This window comes from Clarias gariepinus, chromosome 3, assembly GCF_024256425.1.
Source record: "Clarias gariepinus isolate MV-2021 ecotype Netherlands chromosome 3, CGAR_prim_01v2, whole genome shotgun sequence".
Taxonomy (NCBI): Eukaryota; Metazoa; Chordata; class Actinopteri; order Siluriformes; family Clariidae; genus Clarias; species Clarias gariepinus.
The window spans coordinates 39,919,249-39,942,199 of NC_071102.1; the positions used below are offsets into that span (position 1 = coordinate 39,919,249).

The window sequence follows — 22,951 nt, forward strand, 5'->3', positions numbered from 1 at the left end:
TGCCGTCATTTCAAATACTTAATATATTTTTATAGATAATAGTTTTTTTCTGGTTGTAAATTAAAATTTATATGATTAATGAAAAAATCTAAATTTGGAGATTCTCATGCTGGTGTGCAGATGCTCACAGTTTTAAAGGAATAGCAAAATGCTTTATTTGCTTTTTATATAGTTAAAAATAACAGTGTGTGATCGGAATCAATCTGCTCATCTAAAAGTATTCCACAAAAATCCAATCGTATTTTAATAATTATTTTTAAGGCTTTCTGTTTTACTGACATATGGCTGACCATGCCTGTGTTTCAGTTTAAAATAGCATCTTCGCAAAGAGCCACTTTTTCCTGGACAAGTAAAGTTAAATTTAGAAAATAATGTTCTGTTTAAATGGAGAAACTGGGTTCAATTATGTCGTAATAAATTGGAATGAATGAATTTGCACAAAGTCCAGTTAGACTAGTCCCCACTTAAATTACTAAATCAACCAAATCAGAATCTTGATGGCCAAACTAAAAAAAAAGCATCTGAAAAAAATGTTGTTCTGTGTTTTTTTAATTTTTCGTCAGGAACAAAAAAAAAAAGTTTTAAAATAAAATCTAAATGAGATTTTTTTTTTATTTATTGTCAGAAAAAGTAGACACAAATGTTTTTTGTTCTTCTTTGTATCCTGTGTCAAAATCTCTGTGAAACCCCACCTTCACATCTCTTGTCTCCTCCTTTTGAAGATTGTTTGATCTCTCAAAGGGGCAGAACCAGATAATGAACTACCGATCACAGAAACACTTATGAACATGACTGACTGGTCACATTGTCCCAGGTGGAATCGCGATGGAGCCTACAGTAGGTGTCATCTGTAAATATTGCAAACACAATAGACAGTATGTATAAAGTTCTGCCTGAATATTTACATTCCTTACAGAATGCAGAAGGCCCTCTGGACCTGTCTGACTCATCCTTGTGCCCCACTTCTGGCTGAAGATCTCGTCGCATGGAGGCCGCGTGGTGATCTTCACCATGAAGACGGTCTTGACCTTGGCTGATGCAGACGGCTGTTCTTTGGGGACTCAGGGAGTTTTTCCCTCAGCACCGTCGCCCTTGGCTTGTTCAACATAGTTCCTCACACATGAGCATTGTTCAAATGCTCATTTAAATTACTTCAATTTAATAAAATTCTGTAATTTGAATCCAAGGCTTTCTGATCAGTATACCAACCAACACCTGAACCCCTGAGCTATCCCCCCACCTAACCACCGTAAGGATAATGTAGAAACGATAATGTGCTAAAACAGTCTTGCATGAAGTGTAGGTGGAAACTGGTGGACTGTAAACGAGCTGCAAGTGGGCTGTGACATCATTTCAAATATTTTTGGGAACTTTTCTCTTTCTCATCTGCAGTTCAGCACTGTTATGTCTTTCGTAAAGAAAATATTTAAAACTGAAATTAGTAGAAAAATTAAATATGTCTAGAAATATGTTTATTAATCACATTTTTGGTTCGGGCACTCATGGCTCAGTTGTAGGTCTCTCACCTGCCATGCAGAAGGCCTAGGTTTAATCTCCATACAACTTCCAAATCCAAGCCACTGGATGCAGTGCTGGTCCAAAGCCTAAATAAAATGAGAGGGATTTACCGGATAGGGCATTTGACATGAAACCTGTGTCAAGTTGTCTGCGGATCAGACGGTCTGCTGTGGTAACCCTGTAACGGGTTCTTCGAGGACTTGTGACTTCAGTCGCTTGTTCAGGACTGGAGTTTTCTACAGTCTACCTGAGCCTCCAAGAACAAACCGGACTCTATTTGAACTTTAACACATCTCCTGTTATACTGAACTTCCAGTCTCACACAGTATGAGTGCAGATCAATCCCTGCTTTCTGTTTCACCCAGATGAGGATGGGTTCCCTGTTGAGTCTGGTTCCTCTCAAGGTTTCTTTCTATTACCATCTCAGGGAGTTTTTCTTTGCCACTGTTGCCGTCGTCCTTGGCTTGCTCATCAAGGGCAGTCTTATCATTTTGATTCATACACTTTTACATCTCATACAAAGTTAAATAATTCTTTTGTTTGTGTAAAACTACTTTGCGACAATGTCAATGGCAAAAGTGCTATACAAATAAAATTGAATTGAATAACAGGAGCTGCTGAAATAGTAACAACAACGATAAATTTAGTTTACTGTAATCTTATAATAGTATTCTATACATATAATAAAACTGTAAAGTTGGTGTGTGTGTACATTTTGAAGATATTTGTGAAAAAATTATTAGGGGAGGGACGTGAGATGAGTAATAGAACACATCAAGATGATTTTGGGAGTTTTTGTCTGTCTGTCTGTTTGTTTGCGCACGCATCAATGTGAAAACTAGTGAACTTTAAAAGTTTAACGAGTTTTCAGGGAGCCACGGTGGTGTAGTGGTAAGCACTGTGGCCTTGCACCTAGCCGGGTTCGATCCCCTGCTAAGCTCGATTCCTGTCTCTGTGTGCATGGAGTTTACATGTTCTCTCCGTGCTTGGTGGGTTTCCTCAGGGTACTCCGGTTTCCTCCCACAGTCCAAAGACATGCAGGCTAATTGGCATTCCCAATTTGCCTGTAGTGTGTGAATAAGTGTGTGTACAGTATGTGTGTGTGTGCCCTGTGATGGATTGGCACCCTGTCCAGGTTGTACCCTGCCTCGTGCCCTAAGTCTCCTGGGATAGGCTCCAGGTCCCTGCGACCCTGAATACAGGATAAAGCGGTACAGAAGATGAGTAAGTGAGTAACGAGTTTTCACAGGTGTATTTGATCGAGCTTGAGGTAACATACTGTATCAGATTTGTTTCATTGCAATCAGCGATGAAACAAACTTTATGTAAGAGAAGATTTGCTACTTGGAAATTTAAATGAAAAACACTGTTATAGCATTTTTTTAAAATCGGCCTTGAAATAAATCTTTAGTTCATCTCAAAATTAAACAGATGATGTAAATTTTTTAAAACACGCTTATGAATGTGCAATTAAATTCCATGCCAACAAAGTCGCGGGCACATCTACTTATTAAATATATGCGGCTATATTCAATATGCTTTCTTAAAAAAAAGATTTTTTTTTGCAGTTAAATTCTTTCTTTTGACCCAGCTCAATACTGGCCTCTTTGCATTCTCATAATTATATTAAAGCCACACAACAATCCATAACAGCCTCATGTGAATGTGTTTGAAATAAAAAAGTATTATTTGATTCGCACACGCTCATGTTTTCTCTGACTCTAAACATCCTCTAACTCTCTGGTTGGGGCGGCGTCTCAGAATAACGCATGCGGCAAGAATGCAAAAACGCAGAAACATGGAAAATAATAAATTATTAATGTTGATGTTTTAATAAATTTGGAAGGCTGTAGTTTTTAAATCCAAGTCCTGAAGAGTGTTTTTGTTCCAAATCCTTTTCTTGCTCGTGGCCCGGTTCGAACTCCAACAATGAAACGAGCATGCAACAGATTTGCCCAAGAATAACAAGACCCATGTAATTGGTGGTGCAATTGATTTGTCCCTGGTAAACATGAATCACTTTACCGATGAACAAAACAGTTTCCTGTGAGCACAAAAAAATATATAAAAAAGCATTAAAATGCATGAATCATCTACAGCTATGAGTAATAATCATAATGTGTACTAATACACTAATATTTACTAATAACTAATTATAACATTAAGGGACTAATAGTAACATAAAAACATAAACAAGCTAAACATGGTTAGAATAATACAGAAAAAGATCTTCCATGGTTCAAGGCTCAAATATTTTAGATCTTTCAGATGCATTTTCTTCTAACTCCACGTGAATATGGCCTCAGGTAGCTTTTACAAATCGATTTAATTTTACTTCAATACATTAAGTTCATAAATGTACAGTACATAATTACAATGTGGTTAGTTAAGATAACACTATTATTTATATTTACAGATTTCATTTTGCTCAACTTGCATTTTTGACATGAACTAAAATCCTGGCCTTAATTTAAATTTATGTTCCCAAAGCTCTCAAATATGTCTCCTAGACAACTATGAGGTCTGTGTGAAACAAAAATGAGACCATATGTAATTCTCTAGTCGCCCATTTTCTTCTTTGGCCAGAAAAAGCACACCAAAAATCTCAAATTACCTCCTTTCAAAAATTTTTAAAGAGCCCTCTTTAAGCACCCCTTTGTTTTCTCCGCAATATCTGACTTATATATTAAAATCAACACAATTAAAAAGTAAACGTATTGAAAATGACTGTTCGTACCTGTGCATGGGGCATTAGTAGACATAAAGCTCTTTTGGGGCATAGGACCATGTTACTCAAATCATACTTTTTGTATTTTTTTTTCTTTTTTGTCTGCAATGTCTGTTACAAGTTGAAGAATTTCTTGATGTCCAGTTACGGGAGTCAATAAGGCTTGAGTCAAATAACAACACAATATAAGATCACAGAATTATTAATAAAGCTTACTTGAGTCTCATCGTGATATCTTGCATCAACCCTGATTCTTGTTTTGGACACCATGCTGTAGAGAACTGGGTTTCAACATGTGCTTCCAGTGTTGTGTGAATAGTTTTCATCCAGAAAAGTATTTTTACATGACCAGCTTGCAGATTATGTATAAATAAATAAATAAATAAAAAGGTGATAGAAATAATTATTACTTGACAATTCAATTTTATTAGTATAGCGCTTTTAACAATTGTCATTGTCGCAAAGCAGCTTTACACATTTAAACGAATTATTTAAGTCTGTATGAAATGTGAATGTGTATGAATCCCAATGGTCAGATAGTCCCTGAGAACAGCTGATGAATATAAAAAATGGATAAAGAATGCACATGAAAAAAAGGTCATTCTGCTGCTACTGTTGTTGACATTTTAACTGTTTCATTAATTTCAACAAATTCTGTGAAACTTCCTGGTAACATTGAAGGCCACCTGTGGGGAAAGTGAACAACCAATCCAGAATGTTTCTCCTACATGATGACAGTCTATATGAAAAACACCAAAATAAAGAATAAATAGGTATGCTGTAGAAATTACACTGATTTTTTTTTTACTTTTAAGGTTTAACGTCCTATAACATTTAATAAAAGTGTACTCTAACGCAATTATTTTTAAGTTTAATTTCAAAAATTGGTAAAAAAAAAAAAAAAAATCATGATATTAGTATATTTTAAGTAATGGGTTTAGAGGTTAGCGTGGTGGGTTTCCCGTGTGTACTCAGTCCATTTTAAGGACTTGGCCAGCCGATGCAAAAACAGCCAAAACAAACAAAACCTAAAGAAACACTCTCAATCATCATCATTACCGCTTACTCCTGTATTCAGGGTCGCGGGAGGCCTGGAGCCTGTCTCAGGAGACTTTAGGCACGAGGCGAGGTACGCCCTGGACAGGGGGCCAATCCATCGCAGGGCACACAGACATACTGTACACACACTCTCATACTACAGGCAATTTGAGAACACCAATTAACCTAACCTACTGTGGAAGGAAACTCACCAAGCATGGGGAGAACATACAAACTCCATGCACACCTAGACGGAAATCGAGAGACCTGGCCGAGAATTGAACCCGGACCCTGAAGGTGAAAGGCGACAGTGCTAACCACTACACCAACGTGCCACCACATCAGAAATCAGAAACCTAAGTAAGGCTGAAATGGGAATCACAGTTTTTGGCAGATTTAAAAAGTTTAAAAGTTTCCTCCAGGTTGATTTTCATTTTTCATATATGAGAGCATGCATTTAAAAAAAAAAAAAAAAAAAAAAAAAAAAAAAAAAAAAAAAAAAAAATATATATATATATATATATATATGAAAGAGAGAGAAAGAGAGATTTACTGTCTGCATAGTTATTATAAACATTATAACATTATAATCATGCATATTGAGTAAAAATAGATAAATGCAACTCTGTCACTATTTTGTTTTTTTCGTCAGGGTCACAACTAGATATAGAAATCATATGTTGGCCTGTAGATAAGTTGGAATTACTGTTTAATGCCACACTTACAGGTCTTATCAAAATGACTTTTTTTTAATCAGAGGCCTCCACACAAGTATAATTACAGTACACAATGCAATTATGAAAAATATAGCCACCTTAAATGACAAACATGTTATGATAATGAAATGATAAGGAAATGAAAAGTTATCAGCCCTCAAAGTAACAACCTGATCAACAAAACTGCAACGAGTGCCACAGGTTTGTGCTGTCACAACAGAAACAGAAAAAAAGTGAGTATTTAAAGATAAAAAGGTTAATTTTAAGTGACCAAAAACTTTGCTCTTGCTTGCAAGAGGGCTCAAAACACAGGAGTACTCTAGCTCTTCAGCTAATATGCATTAGTTAAACCAGAGTGGCACTAAGGAGATGGAAGATTGAAAGTTTAAAAAGGTATTTTAATACATTAAAAATCATACATCAGGAACATTGCACATCTGTTACTGGCAAAAGCAGGCGCAATTTAAGGATAATGGTAACGTTAATGTAAAGAAAAAATCTTTCACCCACCTTGACTTAGTTTTTAATTCAAAAACAACCTTCTTTTTTGTAGCTACATTAATATTCAATAATATTAATATATAATATGACGATACACAGTTATATGTCTCAGCAAAACCTGATGAGAAAAAACAGCTTACTAAAATTGAGCAATGTGTGCAGGACATAAGAAATTGGATGCTAATTAACTTCCTTCTGCTAAATCCGGATAAGACAGAAGTTCTAGTCATAGGACCGCATACAGCTAGGAGTAAAATTTTAGATCACACCGTAACTTTAGATGGCCTTTCTGTTCCATCAAATGCAACAGTGAAAGACCTTGGTGTGATTATTGATTCCAGCCTTTCATTTGAAGCACATGTAGATAATATTACCAGAATAGCATTCTTTCACCTCAGAAATATTGCCAGAATAAGAAATTTATTGTCGCCAAACGGCGCAGAAAAACTAGTTCATGCTTTTATCACCTCTAGGTTGGACTATTGTAATGCCTTACTGTCTGGTTGTTCAGCTAGATGCATAAATAAGCTTCAGCTAGTCCAGAATGCAGCAGCGAGAGTCCTCACCAGAACCAGAAGATATGAGCACATCACCCCTATCTTATCTTCACTCCATTGGCTCCCTGTGAAATTTCGCATTGATTTTAAAATACTACTCTTGACATATAAAGCATTAAATGGTCTCGCGCCGCAGTACCTGAGCGAAATGCTAGTGTCTTACGATCCGCCACGCCTACTTCGATCAAAGGATGCAGGCTGCTTGTCAGTACCGCGTATTATGAAAAATACAGCTGGGGGCAGAGATTTTTCTTACAAAGCCCCGAAGTTATGGAATAGTCTTCCAAATAGTGTTCGGGACTCAGACACAGTCTCAGTGTTTAAGTCCAGGCTAAAAACCTATTTATTTAGCCAAGCATTTTTATAAATAGATTTGCCATAGGTAAAGGAGCAGATCTGGGGGACTCATGGACGTAGAGTATTATGGTGAACTGGTATGTTTGGATGCTGTCTTCCTCACTCTCATTGATCACACAGGTTTGCTGATGGTGAGGTGATTGCTTGCTTTACATGTCAGGAAGCCCTCATGTTTGTGTTTCCTTCTGGCTCTCTCTTTTAGTTATGCTGTCATAGTTAGTCCTGCCGGAGTCTCTGCTTGCACTCTACAGTTAATATACATTCACATTATACATTGTGTGACTGTGACCATACCTAACTGCCATCTCTCCTCTTCTTCTCTTTCCCCCCCTCTTTCTTTTTCCTCTCTCCTCCTGTCCCCCCCTTTTACTCTTTCTCTCTCTCTCTGTCGAGCTACACATGTCGTTCCTGAGCTGCCAGTGATCCAGACTCCCTCTGCCCTCCGGACCTGTCTGACCCATCCTGGTGCCCCGCTTCTGGCTGAAGATCTCGTCACATGGATGCCCCGTGTGTCTCTCTGGGATGCGTCTGGTGTCTGGGAATGATTCTCTCCACCTAGAAAATGGTTCTGGCCTTGACTGGTGTTGGCAACTGTTTCTCTGGGGACTTGACAGTTCGATAGTTCAGGACTGGAACTTCTTACAAGTCTACCTGGGTCTTCAATAACTACCTGGACTCCATATTAACATCAATTAACATCAGCTATTATAGCTGAACTGCCTCCCACCCTACACACTGTATAAATGCAGATCATTTACTGCTTTCTGTTTCACCCAAATGAGGATGGGTTCCCTGTTGAGTCTGGTTCCTCTCAAGGTTTCTTCCTATTACCATCTCAGGGAGTTTTTCCTTGCCACTGTCGCCCTCGGCTTGCTCACCAGGGACAAACTGACCATTTTGATTCATACAAATTCACATTTCATACAAACTTAAATAATTCTTTTGACTACGTAAAGCTGCTTTGCGGCAATGAAAATTGCTAAAAGTGCTATACAAATAAAATTGAATTGAATTGAATATTCTTGACCTTCTCAATCAGTTTGTTACAGCCAGTCAGTAACACAGGAGAAAAAGGCAAGGCTTGCAGACAGACTGAATGAAGAGTCCAAGAAGTGAAGCAAACAGACATCAATTTAATTTATGTCCAGAGGAAATAAGGAACACACAATCACATCCATGCAGTTACCTAATCAGCCAATCACGTGGCAGCAGCATAATGTGCAAAATCAGTCTCTTAATCAGAACTCCACACAGGACTAAACCATTTTGCACATTTATGGAAATTGCACATCTGCACATTCATACACAGTTGCACACACTCTAGGGAATTATGGACATTCAGGCACATTCGCACACTTCCTGGACATTTCTATTTCAATTCTATTTCAATTCAGTTCTTTTAGTGTGAATCTACAAGTAAAGTTTTCTATATTTGTATAGCTTTACAAATATAGATTTTTTTATATTTAATATTTTCTATAGCTACATTTTCTATAGCTAAAGTTTTTCTATATTTTATTTCTTACTTTATTCCATAATTTATTTTTATTGATAATTCAATTTTTGAATTCATGCGTCCACTTTTTGGTAGAGTAGCCACACTCCCAAAATGTCTTCATTTGCCTGACTCTGTAGACTGGTGAATTTGTAAAGTCTTTGAAATCACTTTCAAAGTGGTGGCCTTAAAGAAAACTTCCAGTTTTATGGAAATCAACAACTCTTGATTATAGATTCTCTGAAAGTTATTTCGGCGAGACATGGCTGACATCAGCATATTCTTCTTACACACATCCAAACCCAATTTTGAACAAGTCTTCAGGTATGCTAACACCTGACCCTAATTGGATTTTCTGAGGTCATTAACTCATTAACACTTGAGGATTCACACACTTTTTCCACTAGCACTATGAAGTTTTTGTGGTTGTATTCTCAATAAAGACATGAAAGATCAGATTTTTTTGTGTTATTATTTTCAGCACATTGTATTTGTCAATACTCTTGACTTTCTGACAGATTAACGCAGAAAAACATAAAATTCCAAATATTCCAGATTCCTTTTTTTTCTTACTTAATATGTGAATAAATAATTGTCTTTTTGTCCAGTTATGTTGTTGTATTGAAAATCTTTAGTAATCTATAGTGAACTCTGATGATGGCATGGTGAGGCATCCTAATCTCTGCGTCACTAATGAGGTTCTCCAAGCTGGTTAAAGCTGATCAGGACATCTGGACCTTACAGTAACTGGCACAAACAGATTCCACGTGGTGACATCATCAGAACTGAGGAGTGTATTTTGACTGGGTCTGAGAGGTACTCCATGTGTCCTGTTATCACCCAGCAGGAGTCATCAGATCCAGAGATACTGGTTTCTCACTTTGTTCATCACGCGCACCTTCCCACACTCGAGTTCGTGTGTGTGTGTGTGTGTGTGTGTCTCCTCCTCTTTCATTACGCGCTGCCAGAGGAGCACTCACACACAGTCTCACACACACTCACTCACACACACACACTCCGAGCTGTGATGTTAAATTAAGAGATCTTGTACAGCGCAAAAGCGCGCCTGGGTTTTTCTTTTTCTGTTGTTGTTGTTGTTGTTGTTGTTGTTGCTGAACCGGAGGCGCTGTGAGACACCCGACTGTTGCGCCATGAGCGGAGACGCGGACGGCGGCGGCGCGCTCGCGGACCACGCGCGTCCCGCCACTTCATGAGGCTTTTGGCGCAGACGCGGGTAACAAGGCGCGCGCAGGATGAGGCGCGCGGAGCTGCTGATCGCCTGCTTCCTGCTGAAAGTTGCGTTGTGCGACGTGGCCGGTGAGAGCGCGAGGCTGTCCGGCTCCAACGAGTCCCGGGGAGACGGCGGCGGAGGCGGCGGAGGCGGCGGCGACGACGAGGACGAGAGCGCGCTCCCGGAGCCTCCGCACACGGAGGACAAGTGCCGCGGCTACTACGACGTGATGGGCCAGTGGGACCCGCCGTTCGTGTGCCGCACGGGCAGCTACCTGTACTGCTGCGGCACCTGCGGCTTCCGCTTCTGCTGCGAGTTCAAGGAGTCGCGTCTCGACCAGCGCGCCTGCACCAACTACGGCACCCCGCCGTGGTCCATGACGGGCAGACCGCCACCCAAGAGCACCGACCCGGCGCACGACCCCACCAGGGACAAGACCAACCTCATCGTCTACATCATCTGCGGGGTCGTCGCCGTCATGGCCCTGGTCGGGATTTTCACCAAACTCGGGCTGGAAAAGGCGCACCGACCGCACAGGGAGAACATGTCCAGGTGGGTGGACGCTCTCACCCGGGGAGACACAGGTTATATAACTGTATGTTCACCATCCGCACTAACAGAGTCAGTAATGAACATATAGCCTACATGCTCGAATACTTCTGAACCATCCCACAGTTATAGATTATAGAAGGAGGCAGATATGAGAATAAGTAAGGTTAGAACTGTCGCCTCGCACCTCCAGTGTCCGGGTTCCCGTGCTTGCTGGGTTTCCTACCACGGTCCGAAGATATTTAGGTTATTCAGATTGGCGTTCCGTACTTTGTGTGTGAATGAGCATGTTTGAATGTGCGAGGGATTGGCACCCCGTCCAGGGTGTACCCCAAATCTCCTAGGATAGACTCCAGCCCACCTGTGACCCTGTATACAGAATAAAGTGGTATAGACGATGCGTGAGTGACACGGACATGTAGGCTATAGTGCTTACTACTGTTGTCTCGCACCTCCAGGGTCCTGGTTCAATTCCCACCTTGTGGAGACAGCATGTTCTCTTTGTGCTTGGTGGGTTTCTTCCGAGGATTCTGGTTTCCCCCCACAGTCCAAAGACATGCAGATTAGGCTAATTGGCATTCCCAAATTGCCCATTGTGTGTAAATATGTGTGTGTGTGTGTGTGTGCTCTGTGATCGATTCGAGGTCCGATTCCTGCCTTGGGGTCTATAATTAGATTAGATTAGATTAGATTCAACTTTATTGTCATTGCACATAGTTAGAAGGCAACGAAATGCAGTTAGCATCTAACCAGAAATGTAAGTTAGCAGTGCGATATAAACATATATACAGATCTATAAAACTCTCTCTCTCTATATATATATACTATACATAAATAAATAAATAAATAAATAAATAAAAATGAAGGCTATGTATGAATTGGATTTACTATGTGCATGGAGTTTGCATTTTCTTCCCGTGCTTGCTGGGTTTCCTCCCATGATCCAAATTAGGCATTCCCAAATCGACCTGTAGTGTGTGTATGTGTGGACCCTGTCTCTTGCCCTAAGTCTCCTGGGATAACTTCCAGGCCCTCTGCGACCCTGTATACAGGATAAAACGGGATAGACGGCGAGTAAGTGAGCGATGTGGTAATGCATAGTGTATTGTGTAGGTTTTCAGTTGACCGGTGTGACTGTTTTCTGCTTCATTTGATTGAGCATGTACTGAATAAACACCAGGTGAAATCAGGTGTGCATGGTTGGAGTGAAAACCCCGCAGGCAACACTGGCTCTGTCTGGATTAAACTCAGCTACTCTCATACAGTATTTACCAGGTATTACTGGTTATGCTTTCTCTCCTCATTTTTTTTTTACACGATATAGAGATACTGTACGAACGTTAGCAATTAATAACCTTAATAGTAAATCAATTGTGTTTGAAAGTGTGTGGAGGAAAAAAAAAGAAGCGAACATGTGTTCTATACTACCTCTAAAGTTAAATCTAGAGAACAATAATTGATTTTTTTTTAATGTTGTTTGCATCACAGCGGGAACTTCTAGAGTTTTTACAACTGCAATTGAACTATAAATACACTTATATGAATTCTCACACTATTACAATTTAATCCAGTCATGCCATTAAACGAGCAATTATCCACATGTTCATTAAGGACACATCACCTAGGCCTTACCCACGCAAGCACTATATCAGGTGGATTATTTTCAGACAGCTAGTTTCCTCCATTTTTCAGCATGCACTTTATGACTAGTACACATCATGGATAGTTTCTTTCTTTCTTTTTTTCCTTTTCTTCACTCTGGCAAGCTCCTCAGAATATAACACCTATTTCCTGACAGTGTGTCTGTCAGTTTAGGAGTGAGACTCCAATTGCATGAAAAGGCATCAAGGAAACATCGCACTACTTCATCTCTAATAGTTTTGAGACTTGCTGCTGTATAATGATGCGTGTGTCTCTGCAGAGCGCTGGCGCAAGTCATGCGACACACATCAGGAGAGGAACACGAGGAGAGCCTGGCTGTGCATGGACAGCCGTACGAAAACCTGCAGGCCAGGACCACAGGAAATAACCTGCGTGAGTAATATATGCTTTTAGAATGACAATGCCAAGAGTCTGTGTCCTCTAACTGGTTAGGGGGAGTGTGCTATAGTGAGAAGATGCAACCTTGTAATGCTTGTCTAGTGAGTTTGAGTGTGTACTGAATGGGATACTTGTGGACCTCAGTTAGTAAACAGTTATGATGGATTATCAGCTTGAGTTTTACTTCATATTAATACAAGTCTTTCCTTGAAATAGTTTAAATGTGCTTTGCAATAGGTTACAGTAGTTTTTTTTTCTTGATGGTAGAGTCTTTATGATTCAGGATGGATACTGGCATAAAACAAGTTGTTGTGCATGAACAATCCATTGTTGCGACTCCTCGATGGAAGCAGCTGAAAGATCAGCAAAAGTTACAATAATAGTCATAACATTACGCATAATTATGGCCCGATTTAAGTGACAGCTGCATTGCAGGTTTAAGGCCTTGTTCACACTGGCGTTAAGTTTTTGGATAAATAACCGTGCTCTGAACGTCCTAGATGTTTATGTTGCGTTTTGTGGTGGCGCTTGATTGACTTCTACACCGGCGTTCGTTTGTCTCTGTCTAACGTCAGCCTCCAAATTGTAGTTTGTGTGTTAACCTGTGGGGGCAGTGTGTCGCGAACTGGATATGAAAGCCCGCCGCTACCGGGTTCACTCTCTGACCGCACAATGTCGGATTAAAGGAAGTTTTTTTGTGGTTTATGAAGAAATGCGCAAATTTCTGCGTAAGTTTTTCAACAACTATTATTTTTTATTTTGCCCTTTTCTGCATTTCCCTATGTATAGCATGTAGGATCATGGGATATATCCGGTCCTCCGAAGCGTAAAATGAACGTGAAGAAAACGCACTAGAAGCGTTTCCTTGCGTTCGTTGGGTTTTGAACGCCAAGAAAAAGCTGCAACGTTTTTTTAATGTCGTATAAACACGCAGCCGGACAAACGCATGTCACTAAAGCCCCTTAAACCGCGCATTTACCGGACGCTACGAACGCAAGAAAAATGCTCTATTTTAACGCCCGTGTGAACAAGGCCTTAAACTTATAGTTGTTTGCTACGCATTACTGTAGCTAACCAGCTAACAAAGTATAGTGTATGAGTTCATTCGAATGCAGAATAACATTAGCATATAAATTTATGTAAACTACCTTACAATTGTTCCTAAGCTAAAACTTGGCTAGCTAGTACAGTAATACCTCGGTATATGAGCGCCCTACTTTAAGAATTGTCCCCTTAAGAACTGAAATTTTGCAAGAAATATGCACTGGCATATAAAGTATTTTCAGCATATGAGAACTGAACCAAGCCAAACTGAACTGCTATGTTGCGACTGTACTGTACATTTAAAACTTGTTTGCACCAGTGGAAAGCCAAGCCAAGCCAAGCTAGTTCACGTTTTTATTTTGGTGAGGTTTTAAAAAAAAAAAAAAAAAATTCTGCAAGATTTAATGAAGACATAGCACCATGGGTTCCAGGAATGTTATCAAGGACAGTAGCAAGAAGAAAAGGGAGGTGCTTTCAGTTTGGTTTTTCCTTTAGAACTCGCCTCCAGAACAAATTAAATTCGTATGACGAGGTACGGCTGTATTTAGGCTTGTTCCAAACAGCAGTTGGCTCCATTTATTCCATCCATTTGCCTATTTAGGGGTAAACTGGGGGTCGAGCTCCAAAACGGCTCGTCAGAAAATCTGTGGTTGACATCAGTTCTTATACAGTCTGTAATTCAGAGTCAGGTTGCAACTGATTCACAGTGAATTTGATGGAGAAACAGATGCGAGAGAAACCAGTGGAAGCATCTGTGGCTTATTCACCTCGGAGAGGCAGCTGTGAGGTCCTACAGCTATTCACAGGGGCACAGAGCTCTGGCTTGGCCTTCACTGTGGAAGGGAAGTTGTTACAGCAGGCCATTTTTGGCACATCCGGTGGGCCACAGCAGCACTTACATCTACAGTGATCATTTAATGCGCTGGGGTGGTAATTGCCTTGGCTGACTAATACACATAGCAGTGCTCTCTTTCTCTTGCTCTCTCACACTTTTTACACGCATGCATTCTGAAGCATGCTGTGAACGCATGCGTAAGCAGGACTCTAATCACCATGATAGCAAGCTACTCATGCTGCGCTGCTATCAGTGTACACACCTCCTGGTCTTCCCCACTAACCCAGCTTGAAGAGATCAAACTGGTGTTGTGTCGCAGAGTAAGCATGAAGAATTATAATTTTTTTTGTTATGTTAAAATAGAAAAAAAAAAAAAACAATCAATGTATGTGATTAATAGCTTTGTTGTACAAATGTTAATCTGTTTCGAGAAATGTTGCCTGATGGGGTTAACATCAGCGTTGCCATGGCACTAGTGGATTTCTCTGCTGCTGAGCTTTCCTCTTGCTTCATGTAGCATGTCCAGATCTACTGTATACGTTCATTATACGTAAACTATATGGCCAAAAGTTTGTGGACACTTGACCATCACACCTACAGTACATTGCCCTCCAAATGCATTGGAACAGCCGATTCTTTTGTCAAAGATGAACATTAGAGGGTGATAAAACACCATCTTCTATCACAACCCAGAGAAATAGGGAAGTCCAAAGGGGGGAGAGGATGAATATAAATCTTATAACATTTCATAACATAGTTTCTTTTTTTTTTTTAAATATATCTTTCTAAATAAACTAAATAAAACAGACTATATAAACCAAATGTTAATTCCAATATAAAATATTTGCTTATCAGAACTTCACATGCAAAATATATTTTTAAAACAAATTTACATGATAGTTTCCCTCTTCCTCTACGAGACTTTGTATATCTTTAGGCATGAAATATGTTCCAGGTGCAATCCACATCTGTAAAATAAGAGACATCACAAACCCCACTTTTAAATATACTGTATATATAAATACTTTGAATGAAAGAATTTTTCCATTGGAATTCCTTTAAAAAAAAAAGTTATTTATTGTGTTTTTTTTTGTTTTTTTTTTTAAATTTAACGAACCATGCCACTGAGTTCCTGTAACCATGACAACCATATTTGCTGGCATGCCATCTCAGAGTATGCACCCATTATTTTTTGCCCCACTGATTTTGAGTTTCTCCACTATTTATTGTAGTGATATTTTTGTAAGTTTTGAGTTCTCCTACATTTCCTGATTTAGTGAGAGTAGCATTATGTTTGTTTAATAGCACATGTGCTTAAAGTTGTTGGACGGTTTCTGATATTGGTCACAAACAAAAACTTCTTTTTATCGACAGTTGCGCTCTAACGCACACACTGTCGGTTTTTGTGTCCCAATTTCTGGTGCAAATCATTTGTACACAAGTTACATGAGTGGCTGTTGCCTCATAGGGAGTGTATTCATTATTCGTTACCTTTCCTGGCAGTTTACATTTAACGTATTTAAGTGAAACTATTACATTTAGATTCATTGATCGATTGAATGTCTTTCACAGTAAATCGTTATCGTTATCCTTTTAGCCCCCGAGCCTACAGTAGTCCCAAGCTACCTCTTTTTCTAACGATTTTCTTTCTTTCTTTCTTGAGCTTTTTATTTTTCTTGGGGTCGCCACCTTGGATAGTTCAAGCCTCAAATAATTGGTGCAGTTTTTTTTTTTATGGCGAATGCTCTTTGGGTGATGCAACCCACTAATTTCTCCATGATGCCCTGCATCTCCAGTGGCCAGGTCCTGAGTATGGGTATAGGGTTAAAAGCTTTGCCCAAAGACTCAAGAGTGGCAACTCGGCTGCAGCAGGGCTCGAACCACCTGAGCCACAACTCCTCCATCTTGATACATTCATTAACATGGGACAGACATCACGATATTATCACAAAACCTTTGGTGGCGATTCAGTCCGTTTCACGATTTTATGTTAAAATTTTCATTGATTTTGTTAAAATTTTTGATTAAATGTATCCCGTTCCTCACTCCCTTTAGTTTTCTTACTTAAAACTAAGCGCAGCATTTAAAAACTACAAACTAATTTCAAATACAGAAGATTAACATTAACCATTTAACTAGCGAATAATTCACTCCTACCACACGTGATGAAAATGTATAAATAGTTTAGAATGCGCCACCTGTAGGATTATAAAGAGACGGTGTAGTTTTACCGCCTCAAAAACCTTCAAAGTCTTCCTCCAAAAACTAGACAGTGAGCGCGCGGTTTGAGTGGCTGCAAGGAACGCTGGCGCATGTGGCTTCTAACACGGGCACATGCAGTTTTTAAACTCATTTTTTTTTTGCTCATGTTGTTTTCAGGCTGGTGTAAGTTTGTGGGTTCGAGACTAGTTCACTCACAGAGTTTGGAAAAAAAGGCAGATCGGACGTAACATCATAAAAATTAATTTCTGTTGCACCGCTGACTGATCGACCGGTTCATCTCTATTATAAATGTAAAAATAAAAAGATTTTTTGAGCCAGCGTGGCAGAAGAATCACAATATCCCCCCCCCCATCTCTATCATTTATACAAGTCATGCTCCTGGTTTATGGAAATGCAAATAAGAGTTGTAGTTAAATCTGAACTTGGATAATTTTTCTTTGTTAAAATTATTTTTATGTAATATTCTTAGCCATGATGTTACTCAAATCAAAAAAATTCGATAACAATATTATTTATGCAACAGAATAAATCTTTTCCATGACATAAATATGGTACTTGAAATCAGTTTGTCATGGCATGACTGTTGGCACCAGATGGGCCGGTGTGAGGATTTTAGAAACTGCTAGTCTCCTTAGGGTACAGTCTGTAAAGTCTACTCAGAATGATAAAAGACAAGACAAGACAAAAAAAACCTCCAGTGAGCAGCAGTCCTGTTGATGGAAATGTCTTTCTGTGAAGAGGTTAAATAAGAATCACCAGAGCTCACGCAGAATAAAACCAAAATGTCAGAAGATGCAGATGTGCAAAAGCTGTAGGAGAACACATGGTGTTTGACTGATATCAGTCATGATTAGGAGGCTACGGTGGACACAGTCTGCCCCAAACAGGGCAGGTGGAGATAATAGAAATGACTTGGTCTGATGAATATTGATTTCTGCTCTGGCATGCAGATGGTACAGGGCGCGGGTCAATAGTTTATATCAGCAACAGCAATCCATTATTTTTTATTTCAAATATAAATATAAAAACATAAAGTATGTGTTGCTGACCGTTTATTGCCACATTTTCCCCATTTTATAAAGGACGCTTCATGTCACGAAGCACACGTCATCTCAAACCATGAACATGAACGTGTTCTTCAGTGGCATTCTCAGTCAACGGATCCAAATCTACAGTAGTGGAGCACCATCGGGGCAGAACAGAACGAGAGGTTCACTAAATAAATACATACAGCTGTCAAATCAGTAGCAACGAGGTAAGGCGGTCACGGCAGCATGAACCCGAAACCTCAAAGGATCGTTTCTAGCACATGGAGGAGTTCATGTCATGAAGAAATTCTTGTCTGCAAGTTTTATCAGAAATGTTAAATGGGCCATTTGGATTCAAGTAAAACACAAAGCAGGTTAAAGCAGGTTACACAAAGAAAACAGGCCAAGGAAGTAGGCCATTTGGGTTATTTCTATAAATCAACATTGTGTCTGTAACCAAAAAGTGTAAGTGTCTTAAAAAGATCTTAAAATAATTAAATAAAAGTTGAAATGTTTACTCTGGTTTATTTTATGCTAGTTATGTTTTATTTTTTACCTACTTTCGAAAGAACCGTATAATGTCTTACTAAAAATAAAAATACCAACTTAACCTTTATATAATTCTATTCTATTCTATTCTATTCTATTCTATTCTATTCTATTCTATTATTTTTCTAATTGCAATTTTTTAATATCAACATTCAGTCATCATCTAGACAACCCAATGCAAAAATATCCTCCTCCTATCCCCCCAACACACACACACACACACACACACACACACACACAACCCAGGTGTGCTGAGTGAGTAGTTCCTAAGCTGTGCTTTAAAACATATTATCCAGTAAGCACAGTGGATGTCAGTGTGAGGAGCAGCTTCGCCAAGTGGTGACTGCAAACGACACTGTAATTAATTCTCCCGAGAGCTCGTGTGTGTGCCATGCTCTGTCCCTCCAGCAACAGTCAGCTCAGCTCTGATGGATACCGAGAACTCATTACAGTGGAGTAAACTTACATTCGGTGCCATCACCTACTTATTTATCAGAACAGCTGAAAGAGCATCGGGTTTAAGCAGAGTTTGGGTTTCCAAAATAAGAGCTGTGACATTTGGAGGGAAGAAGACAGAAAACATCAGCTGACTTTTTTTTTTTTCCTTTCTGGTTTGAAGATGGTGAAAGACAACCTATAATTCTGTTTATGGGATAACAATAACAATAAACATAACAGTAACAGGAACAATAACAGTTCTGTTTGATGCCTGATCATAAACCGCCCGGTCAAATAAATAAATCTAATAGTTTATCGAACCTCCTTTAGATTAGGGGATGCTTTGTGGTGGCATAGTTTCAACAACGTAATCCATAATTATAAGATTTACTTCCATTGAGAGTTACATGGAGTTTTGGCCTGAGATCTTAACTGAAGATGAAAGAGTCACCAATTCAAGAACGTCTTTCAATAAGATTGAGGTCAGGACTCTTTGGTGGCCAGTTCAATTGTGAAAATGATTCCTCACACTGTCAGAGCCACTCTTTCACACTCTGAGTCCTGGAATATGCCCCGTGCCATCAGGGAAGAAAACCTCCATGGATGTGATAACCTGGTGATTCAGTACATTCAGGTCAGCTGACTTCATTTTATTGCCACATAACGTTGCTAAGTCTAGACTTGAGCGACTGAAGCATCATAACACTGTCTCCAGAGGCTTGTACGGTGGACACTATGCATTATGGGTGCATCACTTTAAGTAATTAATTTATATTTACTGCATTGCATCAGCCTAATACTATGGTATAGTATGTTATTTGATAATAAATAAGTTAATTATAAATAATGATAATCAGCATGCTTATCGATAAATATTTAGTTTTACTTCTTCTTGTTAACGGCAAAGTGGAATGTGTGGCTTTTACTTTTTTAAAGGAATCAGAATGACGGTTTTCCCCAAATTCCCATTTTTCTGATTCAGGTCTAAGCAGACGTATCTTACTCAATTCTGGCCCACAAAACTTAGATATACCGTAGATATATGATTATATCAAAATGTGCAGCCGGTTCTTATGAGCGCTATGGAACTGCCATGTTTTCGAGTTATGAGGATTTGAGTGGTGCTGACTTGTTTTTAGCCGTTGTAATGGATTCGACCCATGTTGCACGGGCGGCACCATAAAGCACAGACACGAAGGTGAGGTCTTACGGGAAAAAGGGTATTTTATTAAGGAAAATGGGGAAGGAAAGGGTTAAAGAAGTGAGGATGTAAAGAAAGGGTCGGAAAGAATGTGCACGTGCAGATCTGAGGGGTGGTGCCCCGCTGGCTTGCGGGCACAGGTTGGTAAGCGGTGGACAACGGGCAAATGGGGCAGCGTGGACCCGCGTGGGCAACAGCTCCTGCCCGCTCGCGCTGACTCTCACGCTACTCTCAGAGGATGACCGACCCGGCCCCTTTCAGCTCTCTCTGTGGGCGCGGCCTCAGAATCATGAGAGCTGAAGAGTCGCGGGAGCTCCGACAGTGAGTTCACGGCTGTGAGTGTGTCTATTGAGCAGCTAATCGAGTGGTGACTGTCAATGACAACATAATTAATTCTCCTGTGTCATTTTGGAAAATGAATACTCCTTTCCTTTCCAGTACTCATTATTTTCTTTATCATTATGGGAGAAGGTCATGACAAAGCCTTGGTAATACACCTCACTAGTGACATTTCCTCTCAGGTGAGGTCAAATGAGACACTTAGTGGAATGAAAGTTACAGCACTGCGAAATATAATTAATAGCACAGATACAAGCATGGGTATGAGATACAGTATGTATGAGAAAGCGATGTTAGATATGTTCATGAAGGTCTGCATGTCTAACTGGTTCACTTATTTTTACCGAGGATGTGACAGCTGGCAGCAGCAGCCACTGAATGAATTCCGACGAGTATAGACGGACCTAAACTGGCTCAGAGCTTCCCAAGAGCGGCAGATGGCATTTCATTTTTGAACAGGAAAACGGCCCAGAAGATACCATCAAGTTTTTTTCTGGGCTCTTGTGTGGAACTCAGGAAAATCCTTCTAGTAACAAAAGTTGCTTTCTCAAAAACTTATTTTTCTGATGTGCTGGAAAACCAATTGAATTATGAGCGTATCATTTGGTATAAACACTATAGTTTAAAAAGAGTTTTAAGAGTCATACATTGGTAGATTTATAGCCTTTTATCTCTGTGGTTGTAGGTTCGATCCTGAGCCTGAGTGACCCGATTATATTTTGTTCCTTCAGGAGCTTTTAGACTGTTTCTAAATATGTGGAAATTGTGGAAAAACTGGCATCCAAGTTCAGGATCAAACCCACAGTTATGGAGGTACGGTATAAGGCCACAACTCTTCCACTGCATCAGCGACTTTCTGTGAAGGAGCTGCTGCCTGATGTATATTGCGAACGCCGAATGATGCACTTTAACATCGCACACATCAGGGGGTTGCAGTATTTCATTTCAAGTTATACAACTGAACATTAAACATGTTTAATTAAGATTTGCACCAGGAGCAATACACAGGAGAAACGCTTGTAATTAAATTTGGACTCAATTTAACCAAACTCAAACAAAAGACCGACAACAAGGGGTAAGTCTACATTCTTATAAACACGCTTTTCTGCTTTGCTATGATATAATTAAATTATGATATAAAATACAGCATGAGCAAGAGTGTAGTAGTGAACATCAACACCTCTGTGATTCAGCCATCGGTAATTACAGCCGTGATGATATTCAAATACGTTTTATAAACAGGAAATTAATATTGATTGACTGACATATCAGACACAATATGTTGAAATACCGAGTGCATTTTTCCTCCATCAAAGAAAATAGTTCCCATCCCACCTGGATGTGGGCCTTTCTGGCAAAGACGTGGCTCTGTTGGCTCACATATGGCACTTAATAATAATAATAATAATAATAATAATAATAATAATATAAAGAACATCGTAAAGAAAATTACGTCTAGACTGGTTTAAAGAGATGTCTGCTTTGAATAGCTTGTTGATATTTTTCTACAGATGTTCAGCTTTCCAGGTAATAATGAGTTCTATAAATGTGTGTAATAAAGTGATTGAATTATTATTTTTTTAATGTAGGCTTTATCAACATTGCAGTAATTGTTCAGGTGTGCCTTTGGCAACTGAGAGTGGACCGCTCATGGGCCATCATTCCATGCGATATGTGGGCCAGATCAGTGTGGTAGAGCTGGGCCAGAACTGGGCCATGATAATTTTGCTATCTGGGATATAAACTCCCAGCTGGAAAGAGTGTTGTGTGTTGCCATGGTTACGGACAGACTTCCTGACAGCCGCGTAGTAGTAGTAACGAGCTAAACCAAAATACGAACAAATTTTTTGTAGTGTAGTGACTTTAGATTAAATATCAGCACTTGTCCAATCAAATTAGTGGACCGGAACTAACTAATTACTGGCCCCACAGCTTCCATCATATTAAATAAAGTAGTTACGTAATTAATCCTTGCATGTTTAGCAGATGTTTAGAACATCTGCTTGGTTGGGATGTGAGGGAGTACTGAACGTAGCTGTTTTTTTAATGATCTCACGCGTTCACACTGAACACCACACACTCTTGAGTCATGAAGATGCTACAGCCCACTATGGTGTCGTAGATTAGCCCATGTTTAAAAGCATATTTCAGACTCTCTTTAGGTCTTTTATAGACATGACTAGGAATGTTTAGGATAATGTAGCACAGTCTCTTTCTTTTCCTAAAAGGACTGCTTTAAACTCATTAACATTTATACCCTGAGAAGGAGACAGCCTTTTCTTGGCAGATCAATCATTCATCTTACTTTAATGAGAGACCTCTCCTTTTTTCTTTCCTACCTCCCCCTCCTGGAATAATTATCAGTTCATTTCCTGCCAGCAGCAGTGCTGATAGGTAGGTGGCTGTGTGCTGTGGCAGCTCAGGTGGATGGCTGGAGTGGCTGGCACACAACATGCTGGACTCTGTCTCACAAATGCCACAGACGCAGGATAGATAGACATTAGAAGAAAGAAAAAAAAATGCATCTCAACATATAAATAAGCATTAATTAGCATTACGGAATA

The 22,951-nt window shown here is 39.5% G+C and overlaps 1 protein-coding gene across 1 annotated transcript in view; it reads left to right on the forward strand.

The window, feature by feature from the left end:
* Window positions 1-10,163: 10,163 nt before the first annotated feature.
* shisa9b (shisa family member 9b) overlaps window positions 10,164-22,951 on the forward strand; it is a 62,051-nt gene continuing 49,263 nt past the window's right edge. The window contains exons 1-2 of the mRNA XM_053492770.1: window positions 10,164-10,693; window positions 12,612-12,724. Of these exons, the coding sequence (XP_053348745.1) occupies window positions 10,164-10,693; window positions 12,612-12,724 (643 nt within the window). The remainder of the gene's footprint in view (window positions 10,694-12,611; window positions 12,725-22,951) is intronic.